At 42.0% G+C, this 16,097-nt stretch overlaps 1 protein-coding gene across 1 annotated transcript in view; it reads right to left on the bottom strand.

Moving 5' to 3' along the window:
- Positions 1-1,014: 1,014 nt before the first annotated feature.
- The window catches only part of LOC138669364 (uncharacterized), a 180,961-nt gene continuing 165,878 nt past the window's right edge, over positions 1,015-16,097 (bottom strand). Inside the window, exons 5-7 of the mRNA XM_069756096.1 lie at positions 12,686-12,828; positions 6,561-6,794; positions 1,015-4,223 (exon numbers count right to left, since the gene is read on the bottom strand). Coding sequence (XP_069612197.1) covers positions 3,549-4,223; positions 6,561-6,794; positions 12,686-12,828 — 1,052 coding nt within the window. The 3' untranslated portion in view covers positions 1,015-3,548. The remainder of the gene's footprint in view (positions 4,224-6,560; positions 6,795-12,685; positions 12,829-16,097) is intronic.

The raw sequence follows: 16,097 nt of genomic DNA on the forward strand, positions 1-16,097 counted from the left end.
GATTTTTGTGGTACTAAACACAAGAACGCTCCATGCATTTTTACACGACTATTTGTGGTAACATGTTATGATCAAACACAATCAAATTAGTATGGTAATCTCAGCTAGTCAGTCACCTTGGACCAGGGCCGGCTGCAGGTTATTGTGAGCCCTGGGCAAAATCGTCTCAGTCTGTCCCTTTAACACATACCATGATTCATGATGCACAGATATGGCAGAGAAATATAGGTAAAGTATAATGCCAAATATTTCACTTAGTTCTTACATTCCAAGAGTGATATCTATTGAACATTCCACAACTGCTCAGAAACTGGCAAATACAGCGTACATTGTGTGCGCTGGGGGAATTCAAAAGTCTGCAGTCGCACAGAGTGACTGCAGACTTCATTTTAGACAGGACAGTATAGTCCTTGAAACAGTATTATGGGCACCACATAGTCTGCAATACAGTATTATGGGCACCACATAGTGCTCCATACACTATAATAGGTCCCATATGTTGTTCCATACAGTATAATGGGTCCCATATAATGCTCCATACAGTATAATGAGCCCCATATATTGCTCCATTCATATAAAGGAAAAAAACAAATACTCTCCGCTGCTTTGTTCTCCGGTCTCTGCTGCATCTTCTCTGACTCTCTGCACAGGGGGAGCGTTGTAGTGATGTCGCGCCCTCTGCACTGAGACATCAGAGAGAGTCCGAAGACGCTGAGGAGATGGGAGTAATGCATACTATTTGAAACAGTTTGAGGTGCAGGTCCCAGTGCCAGCGCTGGCATTAGGCCCCTCAATGGGCCCCATAGCGCTCCAGTGTCCCCAAAGACATGTGGCCCCCCATCTGTCCAGGGCCTCGACACTTGGTGCGCCAGGTGGGGACACTGGCCCTGACTTCAACCCCTGAACCAAATATATAAATAATCTAGAATAAAAGTTTATCTAGGTTACAGGGTTTGCATTTTTTTTCTAGTGCTTTAAAAGCTGGTTATTAAAAAAAATGATATTTGCTTAAAGTTTCATGGGTAAGTAACCATACAATTCCTTTATTCATTAAATGTGTTTATATTGCAAATCATTCTCTGGCTACATAGATATTAAAATCAAAACATACAAGATACCTACACATACCAATAGCTCGGAAAATCAACATAGTAAATAGATTTACATCACATGGCTACTACCATCTGGTCAAGAGCTGTTCACAATCATGAAGAGATGATCATTCGTGTACAAACTATGATTGCCCACCTAACATACCTCATAATACTATCTTCTGGAGTAACATTTCTCCCCTGGAAACCTAGCTAGGGAGTTGCAGACAGAACAAGGGTTGATTTCTATAATCTTTTTTAGTTTATTTCTAATAAGAATTAATTACCATAGATTAGTTGTTTTTAATTCGTCATAAAATATCTGATGCGATTGAATAAGAGTGAAAATGGGTAATCTGGGACTTTAACATTGATAACTATTCTTATTACATTGATTGGCATCCGACTCAGTTATCAGCGCTCTTAATTGTTCACCAGATACAACTCGGTACTCTTAGTTGCAAGTATTCCTGGTATTACAATTCACTACACTCTTCTTGACTTGAAGAAGATGAAGCTGAAGTGTAATATCAAGCATACCACTACTAAGTATGGAAGGGGTTTTGGCAGCACCTTTAAACAGCTGTTTGAGGGATGGGGGTGCAGTCGGCATTACCTGGATAGGTTTTTAATACGAATCGCCTAGAACATCAAATTTTAAATTTTATGATAACCTCTTAAAACAAATTTTCAATCAACATTAAATGTCCATAGATTATAGAAATATATTAAGAAAAGGAAACTCAAGAAATCAATAAATTTACTGTTAAGTGGTTATAAAGTGTTCACTTTTTGATTGAAGGGTCCTTTCAGGATTAGTAGACTATCACGTGTCCCATTGTGAGGACCACCATAATATAATCCTTGTCGGAGCCTAACAGCAACCATTTAATTCCCCTGCAGCGCCACCACAGTGAAAATTGATTCATTACACGATTTTCATTGTAATCAAAGGGTTGTCCATGTAATAAATAGATTTGCTGGGTTGTCCATAGACCCTTCCTAGCATCTCTCCACTCCACCTGACAGGCACCCAAACAGGGGACGTGTTCAACTAGGTTCAAATCCTAGTTGCATGTTTGAAAGACTGCAAACCAGTTTACAGAATATACCTGTATAGGTACAAATACCGCAGCAGAGGTACTGCAATGTGATTTTCCTTTGTAGCAGTCATGCTTCCTTAAAGAACACATGGTTACCAATTTCAGCAAAAACTGCAACAATTTCTTACACCAGCACCATCATATGTGTAAATATAATCCAATGTACCAGCACTGCGAGCTTACAAAACAATGCAAATATACAATGAAGGTCATCAATCAATGCATCTGCCAGTAAGGCCATGTTCACACATTCAGGCTTGTGTAGAGATTTAAGTGTGGATGCTGTCTATCTCTTAACCAACTCGGTTATCGTTTATCAGAGAATGCCAGTGAATAAAGTATTTGATACCTTGATAAAATGCTGTTTCTTTATCGACTGACTTGTGAACTTAGCCAAATGAATGGTGCCATTACTTTTCTCCTGTAAGTCCTCGTGTGTACATCATTACAACAAATGAATGTGATTAAATGCATAAAAGTTAGGCCTGGACAGCTAAACATCTCAGAGCCTCCACAGCCTGTCCCTAAGATTGTGATTATACATTAAAGAGGTCCAAATAGTGTGTAGAAGATGACAATATGCAAGTGAACTGGGAAAGGGACTAGTCCTCTAGGGAATGTGCCTTGAAAAATGAAGGTTTGATGGCCTCTGTAGTTTGTAAAAAATAGTTTCTTTGTGCTTTACAACTTGTGCGAAAAGAAAACAGTAAAAAGTTGTGCGTAGTGTACACTCTATGCTTGGTTGGTTTGTACAAATTGGTCACTCAGATCCCCTGGAAAAAATGAATGTAAAGCCATTAAAGTCGTTCCCAAAGTCTGACCTTATGCAAAGATTAGGCCAGTTTCACACTCTCCGTGTTTGTGGTCATGTTTAAGGACCGTGCTTGGATCAGAAGACTCAACTTGACCCATGCGTCTTGTCACTTGAACTCATTGCCCTATATATGCCTATGAGGCAGCTAGCTCAAGTCAGGAGACTCGGGAGTAAGTTGTGTGAAAGCGGCCATAGGGAGAAAAGAACAGGTACATTCTCTATTTCTTGCCGATTTGTTTCTGTCCAGTGACTGATCTGTGTCCCACTTAAAGAACACAATCGTGTAAAGTAATACCAGGATCCTAAGATTGTGAAATGCACACTGGAATTATTATACCAACGATGTGTGGCAGACATTACAGAAAATGGTAACTATAATGATGATGTCAATAGTCTTTCATTAAAACGGTTGACACAACTTTCTTGGCCAGTTTACAAAAAAAAAAAAAACAATTGATAGCTGGATCACCATGAAACTATATCAGATGGAAATATATAAAGGCCACCAGTCTATTACAAGTATAATTTCACCAAGTGCAGTCATTCTGTAACCAAAGCTATTGGTGGGGACTGGAAATCTGTGCTTCCTGCATAGTCAGGCCTACCCACAGTGGTAGTACAGTGAGGCTTGAGACTTGCGTTCTTTTGTATGCATTGATAAATGGAAACATCTGAAGACTTCATCCAAGGACTTAAATGATTGCAAGACCTTTTGGATGAAAGGGAGCAGTTATCTTTACAACTTATATAAGAACTGTGTAATTCGCACTCTGTGGGGGAGCTCAGCTGGTCATCAAATACCAAGGGCTGTTGATCATCTGCTTCTTCACAGATCACAAAAACAGCATTTGACTTTTCAAAGTCCTTTGAGAGCTCTTTGGCTCGCATGCCATTGGTTGATGGTACTTTGAGTGCCTTTGGATACTCTGTGCCAGGCTTTTGGCACAGATTGTGATTCTCCTTTGCAAAAGTTGATGTTTGGTCAGAACGGACAGAGTCAGAGGAATCCGTTAGCAATCCAAAACATGGACGTGCCCTCCTGAGGTTTCCTGATGGGAGGTGCCTGTGGAGGTGTGCGGAGTGTGTAAGGGGATAAGATGCATTGCTGTCTGAGGATTCTGAATACAAGCGGATACAATTTTCCCCAATCTGTGCTGCAGATCCCACTCTCCTGGGAATCTTGGGGCTTAGTGTCTTCACAGGTGCAGCGCAACCCTAGAAAGGCAAAACGGGGTCTGTTACTAGCATTATATATGGAAAAATTAAAACTGGTAACCAATGTTTATAATGACAGTCTTTGTGCAGCAGTGCAGAAATAATATCAATTTTTAAAGTCAGTTATTTTCTGCTATTGGTGACACCATTGTTTGCTTTTGTGTACTAGAAAAGTTTCTACTTTTGTTAGAGCTTTTTATAGCTACACAATAAGTGGACTGACAATACAATAGATAGATTAAATCATACTCACCCAGCCCCATTCCTGTACTGCCTACCTCTTGTTGTCAGTCATCAACCCCTTTGACATGCTCACTGCTCAGCCCATTAACCTCTTTGGGTACTTTGATCACTCTGTCCACCTTTCAGTTGTAAGTTTAAGGTCTGTAAAAATAAGGTCTCGCTGACCAGCTAGGAGACCAACAACAGTGCACTTATATGTGGCCAACTTCTGTTGCAATATTCTGACTTGGACTGTGAAACATTGATGTGTGAAACGAGCTTGAGTATGAACTGCAACAGGTCTCCTGACCCAAACGCACTAGTTTCATATATGAGGCTTTTTCTGGTTCAGGCATGGATCGTTAATTACTACTCTCTTGTCTAACCCTCAGACTGTTAGTTGAACCTGAACATTAACTGATTTAATCCTACTCCTGTTTTACCAATTTTGATTCTGGTTCAGTCCTTCTGGTTTTGACCCTGGCCTTCATTGATGAACCAAATCACAGTGAAACCTGAAAGCAAGCATTCAATTCCTCAGCAGTACCCCCACAGGAGAAATGAAGGAAGTATTACAAGGTACCCATCAAAAGTAAGATGCCCATGTAAAGTATGCCATACTCATGAGAGATATCTGAAAACCATTTGTAGATCGAGTTAAATTATCTGATGTCTGTGGAGGTCATTTTATATGTAAATTGCCTCTTCAGAGACAAAGCGGGCTTGAACTCTACATAGCGCCACCTGTTGGAAGTAACGATCCTACAAGTCACAATCAACCAGTCTTGTAATATGACTAAAGGTACTGTTACACTAAACAACTTACCAACGATCACGACCAGCGATACGACCTGGCCGTGATCGTTGGTAAGTCGTTGTGTGGTCGCTGGGGAGCTGTCACACAGACAGCTCTCTCCAGCGACCAACGATCAGGGGAAAGACTTCAGCATCGTTGAAACTGTCTTCAACGATGCCAAAGTCCCCCTGCAGCACCCGGGTAACCAGGGTAAATATCGGGTTACTAAGTGCAGGGCCGCGCTTAGTAACCCGATATTTACCCTGGTTACCATTGTAAAAGTAAAAAAAAAAAATAAACAGTACATACTCACATTCCGATGTCTGTCACGCCCCCCGCCGTCAGCTTCCCTGCACTGACTGTCAGCGGCGACGGCCGTAAAGCAGAGCACAGCAGTGACATCACCGCTGTGCTCTGCTTTACGGCCGGAGCTGACAGTCAGTGCAGGGAAGCTGACGCCGGGGGACGTGACAGACATCGGAATGTAAGTTTTTTTTTTTTTACTTTTACAATGGTAACCAGGGTAAATATCGGGTTACTAAGCGCGGCCCTGGTTACAAGTGAACACATAGCTGGATCGGCGTCACACACGCCGATCCAGCGATGACAGCGGGTGATCAGCGACCAAAAAAAGGTCCTGATCATTCCCCACGACCAACGATCTCCCAGCAGGGGCCTGATCGTTGGTCGCTGTCACACATAAAGGAGATAGTTAGCAAGATCGTTGCTACGTCACAAAAAGCGTGTCGTTGGAACGATATCGTTAACGATATCGTTATGTGTGAAGGTACCTTTAGGATAAAAGCCAAATCAGAATCTCAATTTGCAAACATGGTGTTTCGGACTATTGGTCCTCATCAATGCAAAGTACGAGATCTGATTTGGCTAGGTGAGAGGCTCTGGACGGAGGTCTAAGGGGTAAGGCTTCTCCTTGTGGAGAGTGACATACCTATACCTGCTCTGGCTTGTCAAGGCAAGGAGGCGTATTCACCGGGCAATGCTCCTCTGGGAAGTTTTAGATGCAAATTGCCTCTTCAGAGAGAAAGAAGACTTGGACTCTATATAGTGCCACCTGTTGGAAGTAGCGATCCTACAAGTCACTCAACCCTTTAACAAGTCATACACCAGAGTACAGCTGATTTCAGGAACATCTGCACATTATTGAGATTTTTTCAAAGCAAAAAAGGCTCTCTATGGATTTTTTCCACCTCATCTATTGAAGCAGTGACCCCTCATTTATGTAAAAATCAACTAATAGACTATTTGGCAAAGGATTTTCTAGATTAGACAACAAGAAAAAAAAATAATAATGTACTCACGCGGTCCAGTAATTTTGTGAAGGAACCACTAGAAGTACGACTGCGCCATTTCTTCTGTAGTTGAGGCAGCAGGCTGTTAAAAGTGCGAACGCTCCATGCTCTTTGCCTGGCGACATCTATTTCTTCACCTTCATTTCCTTTGTCCTCGACAGTTAGATCCACATTTGTGTAATCCGATGTGAGCCAGTCGGATACGGAGGCAGGGCTGGTTACACTTCTCTTTAGGTTTCCTACCTATAATGAGATGCCATAATAAAATCAAAACATTAATGCAGCAGTGATGTGGCTCCCTGCTCAGCCAAAACCACCATGTGTCTTGGCTACCCGTCATAGGCTGCAGGAAAATTACAGCAGCTCTCTCCACTTTGGAAGAAAGAAAAAAAAGAAACAAGCAGCGCACATGGAACATGGCTCGATTACGCCTACAGTAATTCTGCTTGAAAGACAGAAAGCACATTTGTAAACCTTCTAGAAGGTATAGTTTAGCATAAAATTGTAATTCCCTAATGTACTGCATAAATAACAATTTCCTAATAGATATTATTGGGACGATTCCCATTAGCCACTGACTGATTACAGGATTCCATAAACAGCAGTCGGCAATCTACTGTCATAGCTACAAGGAACGAGCAGTGAATCTGAAATCACATTAAATTTTTCAGGTCAGTTACTGCATCCTTAGAGGTCAAAAGTGGCTAGTTTCACTATGTCCTTCCCAAACTATAATTTTTATCTTTTTGTAAATTCCACCCTACAGTTCCATATGGGCCTTGCCTTTTTATTTAGTGCAAATATTTACCGTAATGGTTTTTACCAAAGGGCCTGGCTCAAAGGCCCATATCTCAAACTGCATTTCATAAAAAAGACAAAAAACAAAATACCTAGGGGGTCTGTGGGAATAAAAAGAGCAAAACTTTGCTACTTTTGACCTGGTGACAAGTCCTCTTTAAGTTAAAGGCAGGCCGATAACTCCATATTATAAAATTACTGTTTAAAAGGGAACCTGTCATGTCCCCCAACGTGGTTAATCTACAGGTCAATAGAGTAACAATGCTGGGGTTAACTTGCAGCCATTACTCACTATATACAGTCCGGTTCATCATTATTGGCACCCTTTAATTTTTTGCATAGACTGTACAATATCTTGAGAAAGAAATGGAAATATACCAAAGCTATCCTCAGGATGTTTTAATTAGTGGTCCAAAGTAATACAACAATAAAACATTGGTTTTTCAACTTACATTTTGATTGATGACAGCCTCCAAGCATTTCTTTTAGCCATCTATAAGCTTCTTGCACTTCTCAGCTGATATTTTCTTCCACTCTTCCTTTGTTCAAGTTCTTGAATGTTTTCAGGCTTCTTTTTCTTAATGGCGGACATCAGCTCACCCAAAGATTTTCAATAGGATTAAGGTCAGGACTGATTGATGGTTATTTTAATACAGTCCTTTTTTCTTCTTTTTCAACCATTCCTGTGTACTTTTGGATGTGTGCTTTTGGTCATTGTCTTGCTGGTGGACCCATGATCTTTGACTCAAACCAAGTTTTCTTACACCGAGTTGGACATTTTGCTCTAAAATATCTTGATAATTCTCCAATTTCAGGATTCCTGTGATAAGGTCAAGGCCTCCAATACCAGATGCAGCAAAGCAACCCCACAGCTTATGAATCGTCCACCATGCTTAAATGTTGGTAGGGTGTTCTTTTTCTTATACAATGCCTACAAATAGTATTCAACCCTCTGCAGATTTAGCAGGTTTAATAAGATGCAAATAAGTTAGAGCCTTCAAACTTCAAACAAGAGCAGGATTTATTAACAGATGCATAAATCTTACAAACCAAAAAGTTTTGTTGCTCAGTTAAATTTTTATACATTTTAAACATAAAAGTGTGGGTCAATTATTATTCAACCCCTAGGTTTAATATTTTGTGGAATAACCTTTGTTTGCAATTACAGCTAATAATCGTCTTTTATAAGACCTGATCAGGCCGGCACAGGTCTCTGGAGTTATCTTGGCCCACTCCTCCATGCAGATCTTCAAGTTATCTAGGTTCTTTGGGTGTCTCATGTGGACTTTAATCTTGAGCTCCTTCCACAAGTTTTCAATTGGGTTAAGGTCAGGAGACTGACTAGGCCACTGCAACACCTTGATTGTTTGCCTCTTGAACCAGGCCTTGGTTTTCTTGGCTGTGTGCTTTGGGTCGTTGTCTTGTTGGAAGATGAAATGCCGACCCATCTTAAGATCCTTGATGGAGGAGCGGAGGTTCTTGGCCAAAATCTCCAGGTAGGCCGTGCTATCCATCTTCCCATGGATGTGGACCAGATGGCCAGGCCCCTTGGCTGAGAAACAGCCCCACAGCATGATGCTGCCACCACCATGCTTGACTGTAGGGATGGTATTCTTGGGGTCGTATGCAGTGCCATCCAGTCTCCAAACGTCACGTGTGTGGTTGGCACCAAAGATCTCGATCTTGGTCTCATCAGACCAGAGAACCTTGAACCAGTCAGTCTCAGAGTCCTCCAAGTGATCATGAGCAAACTGTAGACGAGCCTTGACATGATGCTTTGAAAGTAAAGGTACCTTACGGGCTCGTCTGGAATGGAGACCATTGTGGTGGAGTTCGTTACTTATGGTATTGACTGAAACCAATGTCCCCACTGCCATGAGATCTTCCCGGAGCTCCTTCCTTGTTGTCCTTGGGTTAGCCTTGACTCTTCGGACAAGCCTGGCCTCGGCACGGGAGGAAACTTTCAAAGGCTGTCCAGGCCGTGGAACGCTAACAGTAGTTCCATAAGCCTTCCACTTCCGGATGATGCTCCCAACAGTGGAGACAGGTAGGCCCAACTCCTTGGAAAGGGTTTTGTACCCCTTGCCAGCCTTGTGACCCTCCACGATCTTGTCTCTGATGGCCTTGGAATGCTCCTTTGTCTTTCCCATGTTGACCATGTATGAGTGCTGTTCACAAGTTTGGGGAGGGTCTTGAATAGTCAGAAAAGGCTGGAAAAAGAGATAATTAATCCAAACATGTGAAGCTCATTGTTCTTTGTGCCTGAACTACTTCTTAATACTTTAGGGGAACCAAACAGAATTCTGGTGGGTTAAGGGGTTGAATAATAAATGACCCTCTGAAAAGACTTTTCACAATGTAAAAAAAACAAAACAAAGAAATAACATTCTTTTTTGCTGCAGTGCATTTCACACTTCCAGGCTGATCTACAGTCCAAATGTCACAATGCCAAGTTAATTCCAAATGTGTAAACCTGCTAAATCTGCAGGGGGTTGAATACTACTTGTAGGCACTGTAAGCGTTATTGCACTGTCTGTAAACAAACTGTTACTTTGTATTGCCAAAAAGCCCTATTTTTGTTTAATCTGTCCACAGAACAATTTCCCTCAAAGATTGTCAAGGTGCTCTTCAACAAAGATCAGTTATTCCTTTTTATGTCTTTTCTTAAGCAATGGTTTCTTCCTTGGCCTTCACCCATAAAACTTTACTTTGTTTAGTGTGCGTACATATGGTATGGTTGAAACCATGAACCCAGACTGTTCCAGGTTGGCCTTCATGTCTTTAAATGTTTGAGGTGGTGTTTTTTCCACAATTCGCCTCTCGTCAATTTTCTTCTTTCCCCCCCATGTCCAGGGAGGTTCTTAACTGTTGCATGCTTTTTTTTTTAACTCAAGTAAATTTTTATTAAGAATATCAGCACAATTTACATATTATACATTTACATATTATATTCTTGTTTTCAATACAAACTTTCCCCCCTAACCAATCCCCATCATTCCCAACTTTTCCTGCCCCCGCCCAAGAAGACAGCCCACCTCTTCCAATATCACCACCATCAATAATACTGAATGAATATCATCTATGTAAGACCGCAGACCTCTTATTCTGTCCTTACCAAGTCAGGCCCTAGACTCTCCTATTCCACGTATCTACCTCATCCCATTTCTAGCCACAAAGACCACAGTTTATCAAACATTTCTATTTTCCTTCTTTTCTTATAGATCCCTTTTTCCAATGTCAGACCCTGCTTCACATATTGAAGAAATTCTCTTGTAGGTGGTTCAACCTTAATCCAATTTTGCGCTATTACCTTTCGGGCCATATACAACAATCTGGCAATTGCCATCTTCAGGGTGTTATCCACTCCAATCTCATCCACATATCCCAGCAAACATACCAACGGATCCCTTGGCACCTTGCATCTATACGCTCCTTCCATGCGACTCAAAACCACCAACCAAAAAGCAGCCAGTCTCGGACACGTCCACATCATATGAAATATATCAGCATTTGCAGACTTACACCTTGGACGAGTCAGCACGCAGTCCTGCTTTATATAATACTTCTGGAGATTTGTAGACCCTGTGCACTATAGAGAGCTGCGACAGCTTATACGGCTCACTCAGTGACAGTTGTGGAACCCACTCCAAGACCGACTCCCAAATTTCATTTTCCAATGGGCCCAGATCCCTCTCCCATTTAGCTTTTGCATTTATCGGAAATCCCAAAAGGTATGTATGCAGTAAATCTTTATAAAGAGTGGAGATAACCCCCCTAGTAGTCCCTTCCCTGCACACATATTCAAACACTATATCCCTTTGGATTCTAATGCATCCATCCCTATTCTGAGCTCCAAATGCGTGTCTCATCCGCAGATACGGATATTCCCCCGAAGACCCAAGATCAAAATCCGCCTGCAGTTGGGAAAAGGATTTCAGCTCCTGCTGCTCAAGTATTTGATACACATATTGAATCCCCTTGGCCTGCCACTCTGGTAATACCCCTAATGCCACAAAGTCAGGTAGGTTATTATTATGACATAGCGGGGAGAATCTGGTTAGTCCCATGATGCCACGATTTTGTTTCAATCTACCCCACAACTTACCTATCAAAAATATAGTTGGATACAATTTCCCCAATGCCCCCAGGGATCCATCCTCTAGACACTGTACTACTGGCCTTCTTTTCGTCACCCTTTCCATCAATTGCTGTACCGCACTGGACGACTGTTCCATGCTTGGCAAACGTCTTAACATTGCGCCCTGTTGAAACTGGGGTACCAATGTCTTTGGAGATGGCTTTATACCCTTTGGAAGTCTTGTGTTTGCTAATAATAGCAGTTCTGATGTCCTCAGACAGCTCCTTTGTCTCCACCCTTGTGACAAAGGGACATGGCCTACCATGTGGCTTTTTAAAACACTTAAGTCATCATTCATTGGCTAATTCATGTCACATGGCACAGACAATTAATCACAGGTGATTCTCATTTGTGATTTAACACAGGCAAATCAAAATGTGTTTCCATACTAATTTATAGTAAAGGGTGTCAAAACCAATCTTAGAGCAAGCTTTAGGTTTTTTTTATTTTTCCCCTTTCAGTGTTTTTTGATTTATATTATTATCATTTGCTCTTTTGTATTTAACACGAGTGCTCTATACAACAAAAACGGTTTCACTTGATCATTTTTTTCAGGGGAAATTCCACATTATGTATTTAAACTTCATGGATGCCAATAACTATGAGCAGGATTTTACTTGGCAGTGACTGTAGCCGGAGTGTGCATGCCTTCATGACAAAGCTGGTGGCTCCCAGGTGGAACAAAGTTTATTTTCTTCTAGTAGCTGTGTTTTCAGTCAGGTAGCTATTAATCTCGTATATCAGCAGGTGAATAGCATTTAGTACCATGACAAGTTCCCTTTAAAGCGAAGTCTGGTTAATTGTGGAAACATTTTTCACAGGCAGTAAAGGTATTCAGAGCAGAAAACTTCCATTCAGAAGAGTGCAAAATTTATGAACTTCTACAAGAAGAATGGTACGTGCGACCTACTCACAAGCAGCTTATCCTGAATAGTGGGAGCAATTGTACTTTTCCAGGATTTCAGTGAAAGCATCTTATCAGTTTAAATATAGTAATGTTCTCTTTTTTTTTATTTTACTAAATAAAAAAACAAGTTACATGTATTTTAATTAGGATTGTGGGCACATGTCATACCAGCAGATACTTCAGTGAACTCATTCAAAACAGAAGATATACTTTCATGCGCTTGCTTTCATTTTTCCAAGCTTTATGGAGACTTTATTTCTATATCATCTATATAGAAAAGTATATACTGACCTGTAAATGTGAAGAGTTTAAGGCAAGACCGTTTGTGTGATTTCCTGGTGAGATAATGAAAACCTCATCACTGTTTGTGTCGGTCACTGTGATCATACATGAGGAAGGATCATCCTGTTGTGACTGCTGAGATACATCTGCAACTGTATCAGAGAACGGGCAAAAAAAAACAATTATATGCCTGAGGAGTCTTTGGGTCCTGCACATTGGTGTTGTTAAATGATGCAAGCAAATAAATAACCAACACACTCCACAAAAAGGTCATTCTCCTGATTTGCTTGGGCAAACATACTATAGAAATACAATAGATCAGCAAAGAGAAACACTTCCTGGTGATGCTCTGAATTAAGAAATTACAGAATCAAGTCAAAGAAAACAGTGGGCTATTCTTTTTAATGTCCTCTATTTTGGGCTGACATTAATATAAAGAGGAAATGTTATCATACCTTGTCTAAAGGTACCTTCACACATAACGATATCGTTAACGATATCGTTGCTTTTTGTGACGTAGCAACGATATCGTTAAGGAAATCGTTATGTGTGACAAAGAAATCGTTATGTGTGACAGCGACCAACGATCAGGCCCCTGCTGGGAGATCGTTGGTCGCTGAACAAAGTCCAGAACTTTATTTCGTCGCTGGATCTCCCGTGGACATCGCTGGATCGGCGTGTGTGACACCGATCCAGCGATGTCTTCACTGGTAACCAGGGTAAACATCGGGTAACTAAGCGCAGGGCTGCGCTTAGTAACCCGATGTTTACCCTGGTTACCAGCGTAAAAGTAAAAAAAACAAACACTACATACTTACCTACCGCTGTCTGTCCCCGGCGCTGTGCTCTGCACTCCTCCTGTCCTGGCTGTGAGCGTCGGTCAGCCGGAAAGCAGAGCGGTGACGTCACCGCTCTGCTTTCCGGCCGCTGTGCTCACAGCCAGTAAAGGAGGATTGCAGAGCACAGCGCCGGGAACAGACAGCGGTAGGTAAGTATGTAGTGTTTTTTTTTTTTTACTTTTACGCCGGTAACCAGGGTAAACATCGGGTTACTAAGCGCGGCCCTGCGCTTAGTAACCCGATGTTTACCCTGGTTACCGGGGACCTCGGGATCGTTGGTCGCTGGAGAGCTGTCTGTGTGACAGCTCTCCAGCGACCAAACAGCGACGCTGCAGCGTCGCTTAATGTGAAGGGGCCTTAAGCAGTAGGCAAAGGTTGCTCATGCAATAGTCTCCCAGCGAGAAACTTTTTAAAGCCGTGATTGTTTAATACTAAGGGTCCATTTACCTACAGTACGATAGGACAGCCAATTGGTAAACTTTTACTCATCTATGGCTGTTTGAATGCCTGTTTACACAGGTAGACCACAGTAAACAATGCTATACTAGATCGCTCAGTGCACATGTGCTGCCGAGAACAATGGCAGCTTAAATCTTGTTTACACAGGACGATATAATGCCAAGAACGATGATCTTTTAAACTGCACAAAATAGTTCAGCCAACAAAGCGATTTTCTCATTCATTGGGTCATTAGCAGCCTGTTTACAAGGCATGACTATCTTGCAGTGTAAATGTACCTTAAGGCTCCAATTCATTAAGGTGCTAGACTTAATGAGTGGCGTGCAGGAATAAAAAGCGCCAAATTAATTAAGAGGTGCATACGCCTACGAGTGGCATGGGCTTTGCCATAAATATTACTCCAGTCATTGACTGGAATAACATTTCTGGTTTAAAAAATGCCACCTATATTGACTGACTTGATGGGCACAATTTGCTACACCTCATACTCACACCATCACCTCCCATTTTGGCAGAGCTGACCAAAACTGGAATAAAAACACCAAGTCACAAAATTACTGCACAATAATTCAAAGTGTTTTATGCCAATTTTCTCACAATTTTTTTTTATTAATCAGAGCCATGGGTATGTGCATACAACATCTTTTTTTCAGCTAGATTCCACTCCAAGAACTGCCTGAAAAAGTTGTTAAAAAATAATTTAAAAGAACATTTGCATTTCTAATGTTAAAAACCTTGCTGTTCATATGTTCATTAGCATCTTTTAATCTCTTCAGGTTTCCATGGCACCAAGTGGTTGAAATAAGCAAGCAGACCATTTTCCAGGCATTTGCTGCTTAGAAGATACTCTATTATTATTATTATTATTTATTGTTATAGCGCCATTTATTCCATGGCGCTTTACATGTAAGGAGGGGTATACATAATAAAAACAAGTACAATAATCTTAAACAATACAAGTCATAACTGGTACAGGAGGAGAGAGGACCCTGCCCGCGAAGGCTCACAATCTACAAGGATGGGTGAGGATACAGTAGGCGAGGGTAGAGCTGGTCATGCAGCGGTTTGGTCGATAGATGGTTACTGCAGGTTATAGGCTTGTCGGAAAAGGTGGGTCTTCAGGCTCTTTTTGAAGGTTTCGATGGTAGGCGAGAGTCTGATGTGTTGTGGTAGAGGGTTCCAGAGTAGGGGTGATACGCGAGAGAAATCTTGTACATGATTGTGGGAAGAGGAGATAAGAGGGGAGTAGAGAAGGAGGATCGGAGGTTGCGTGTAGGTAAGTACCGGGAGACGAGGTCACAGATGTATAGAGAAGACAGGTTGTGGAAGGCTTTGTACGTCATGGTTAGGGTTTTGTACTGGAGTCTCTGGGCAATGGGGAGCCAGTGAAGGGATTGACAGAGGGGAGAAGCTGGGGAATAGTGGGGGGACAGGTGGATTAGTCGGGGAGCAGAGTTTAGAATAGATTGGAGGGGTGCGAGAGTGTTAGAGGGGATGCCACAGAGCAGGAGGTTGCAGTAGTCAAGGAGAGAGATGATGAGGGCATGGACTAGGGTTTTTGCAGATTCTTGGTTGAGGAATGAACGGATTTGAGGAATGAACGGATTTGTGAAATATTTTTGAGTTGAAGTTGGCAGGAAGTGGAAAGGGCTTGGATATGTGGTTTGAAGGAGAGATCAGCATCAAGGATTACCCCGAGGCAGCGAGCTTGTGGGACTGGGGTGAGTGGGCAGCCATTTACTGTAATGGATAGGTTCATTGGGGGGGTCACGTGAGATGGGGGAAAGATGATGAATTCTGTTTTGTCCATGTTAAGTTTCAGAAATCTAGCAGAGAAGGATGAAATAGTGGACAGACATTGAGGGATTCTGGTTAGTAGGGAGGTGATATCTGGTCGAGAGATGTAGATCTGTGTGTCATCAGCATAGAGATGATACTGAAAGCCATGAGATTCTATGAGCTGTCCCAGGCCAAAGGTGTAAATGGAGAAGAGCAGGGGCCCTAGGACTGAACCTTGTGGGACTCCGACAGATAGGGGGCAGGGTGAGGAGGTGGTGTGTGAGTGGGAGATGCTGAATGTCCGGTCTGTTAGGCATGATGACATCCAGGATAGGGCCAAGTCT

The sequence above is a fragment of the Ranitomeya imitator genome, chromosome 1, assembly GCF_032444005.1.
Source record: "Ranitomeya imitator isolate aRanImi1 chromosome 1, aRanImi1.pri, whole genome shotgun sequence".
In the NCBI taxonomy this organism is placed as follows: Eukaryota; Metazoa; Chordata; class Amphibia; order Anura; family Dendrobatidae; genus Ranitomeya; species Ranitomeya imitator.